This window comes from Poecilia reticulata, linkage group LG21, assembly GCF_000633615.1.
Source record: "Poecilia reticulata strain Guanapo linkage group LG21, Guppy_female_1.0+MT, whole genome shotgun sequence".
NCBI classification, from domain to species: domain Eukaryota; kingdom Metazoa; phylum Chordata; class Actinopteri; order Cyprinodontiformes; family Poeciliidae; genus Poecilia; species Poecilia reticulata.
In genome coordinates, this window is record NC_024351.1 from 3,735,520 (window position 1) to 3,737,436 (window position 1,917).

At 32.8% G+C, this 1,917-nt stretch overlaps 2 protein-coding genes across 4 annotated transcripts in view; one reads left to right on the forward strand and one right to left on the reverse strand.

Moving 5' to 3' along the window:
- The window catches only part of gnpat (glyceronephosphate O-acyltransferase), a 25,637-nt gene extending 24,727 nt beyond the window's left edge, over positions 1 to 910 (reverse strand). Inside the window, exon 1 of the mRNA XM_017302112.1 lies at positions 746 to 910. Within this exon, the coding sequence (XP_017157601.1) occupies positions 746 to 769 (24 nt within the window). The 5' untranslated portion in view covers positions 770 to 910. The remainder of the gene's footprint in view (positions 1 to 745) is intronic.
- Positions 911 to 963: 53 nt separating this feature from the next.
- fsaf1 (40S small subunit processome assembly factor 1) overlaps positions 964 to 1,917 on the forward strand; it is a 24,001-nt gene continuing 23,047 nt past the window's right edge. For 2 of the 3 annotated variants that reach the window (XR_001776125.1, XM_008397266.2), the window contains exon 1: positions 967 to 1,144. Coding sequence is in view for 2 of the 3 variants with exons in the window: in XM_008397266.2 (XP_008395488.1) it covers positions 1,078 to 1,144 (67 nt within the window). In the remaining variant the exon portion in view is untranslated. Of the gene's footprint in view, positions 1,145 to 1,917 lie in introns of all 3 variants that reach the window. The other variant, XM_008397267.2, reaches the window with a different exon arrangement.

Sequence of the window (1,917 nt, forward strand, 5' to 3'; positions counted from 1 at the left end):
CTCTCTTTATAAATCAAGACATCTGATTGGTTTACAGCTGRGTTGCTTTGCAGATTAACCAATTACTTTTCTATAATAGACGTAGCCCTGCTGATAAATTGTGATTTGTAATTTATGAACAAATGACAATCATTTCTACATTCAAATTAAATTAAAATTAAATGAAAACCTGGAGATCAGTAAAATGTGATTCACTGTAAAATGTTGTAAACGTTCTTAATTTCTAGTTTAAGTACACAATCCTGCTCAAAACTGAACTCTTGGTTTTAACTTGTGAATTCAGATTAAATTTGTTAGCATTCACTTAATTATGTGCAGAATCAATAGAGAAAAAATGGCAAATGACATTACATTATTATAGTAAAACCTTATCTTTATCCAAAGTAAAATAACCAGATTGCCTAGTCGATTAAAGATACTTAAATCGACTAARGCAATAAAAATATAACATAAATAAAAAATACAAATAAAGGTATAGATGTATGGATGTTTAAATCGAAATTAGCAACAACAGACACTGAGAACAAGGGCGTTGCTCGTTTAATAACATTATCTAAAGCAGGATGTAAGTTTTTAAACTGCAAGTAAATAAAACCCTCACAGCTACGTGTTTCAGTCAAACCAATAAAGCAGCAATGCAAAGGTAAAAAAAATGCAATAATTCACCCTGTTTGAATGAAATATCAGGTGTTCAGCAACAGAGGGCACAGCTAGCTCARCAAGCTGACAAACMCAACATACATACCGAATAAACAGCTTTGGACGCCATTTTYTGTTACAAACYAACCGGCTGCATTCGATGGAAATGCTTTCGGGTTAATATGTTGTTGTSTTGTCTTTCTGTGTAACACTTTTTGACACTAATAGCAGCTGCAGAGCTTCACATGGGCGTGAGCATAGTGGAAAATGACGTTTCAGGGRCATCTTTTCACTTCCGGACTTCTTCACCTACGGTAGCTGGAAAGGACCACTCCGCTCCGCGTTGTGTGTTATCACGTGTGTTGTTATTCATAAAAACAAGTTAGCGACACATTTTTTGTTGTTTTCTTTTAACTTTCTTGAGTTCACCATCTGAAAATGAGTTCAGAGTTAGATGAGGACCGTTTGTTTCTGGAGCGGGTTCTGGATTCACTTTATGACTTTGGTAAGCTGTATAAGCTAATGCTAGCTCTGTTAGCCGACATAAGCTCTCCTGTTTGTTTTTATCACACAAAAGTAACAGGAAGATCAGGAATGCTTCGTTTTTTCTCATTTTGTATTTTAACTAGACCAAACTAGCTGAAACCGACTGATGTAGTAACAACTTAATAATATTAATGTTTTCATTTGTAAAGCGCTTTCATTCAAAGGGCTGAACAGACAAAATGAAACATTGCAGATTAAAAACAGATAAAACAACAGGAAGGCAATAAAACAAATACAGAGTGAACAAGTGGGTCTTTAATTTACCTTTCAGATCATTCACATACTTATTARTTTATTATTTACCTTCATTATAAACTCATTGTTTTATTTACCAAAAAAGCTACTTTTAATAAGAGTTACAAAGAACAATACTTACACATTCAATTTACAAATAAATCCCGCTGTTAAAGTACAAACCTCTTGTTAGTAGCATGTATTCAAAGTTTGTAATACTATWGACAGTGAAAACTGTATTTTTAAAAAAGAAACGTAAACATTAATTGTAGATATTCAGTCTTCCACTGCTTGTTGTTGAGGGTTTTGTTTCCTGTTTTAGATTGTTTATGTCTGTTAGTTATCTCTCGTGTGGAAATGTTTTATTTTGTTTGTTTTGCTTCTTTTAATGTCATGTGAGTTGCATAATGAGGCTTCTTTTGACAAAAGATGAAATTTCAGGTTTACACCGTCATGACTTGTGCTAAAGTTGATTAATGTCCTAATAAAATAAATTAA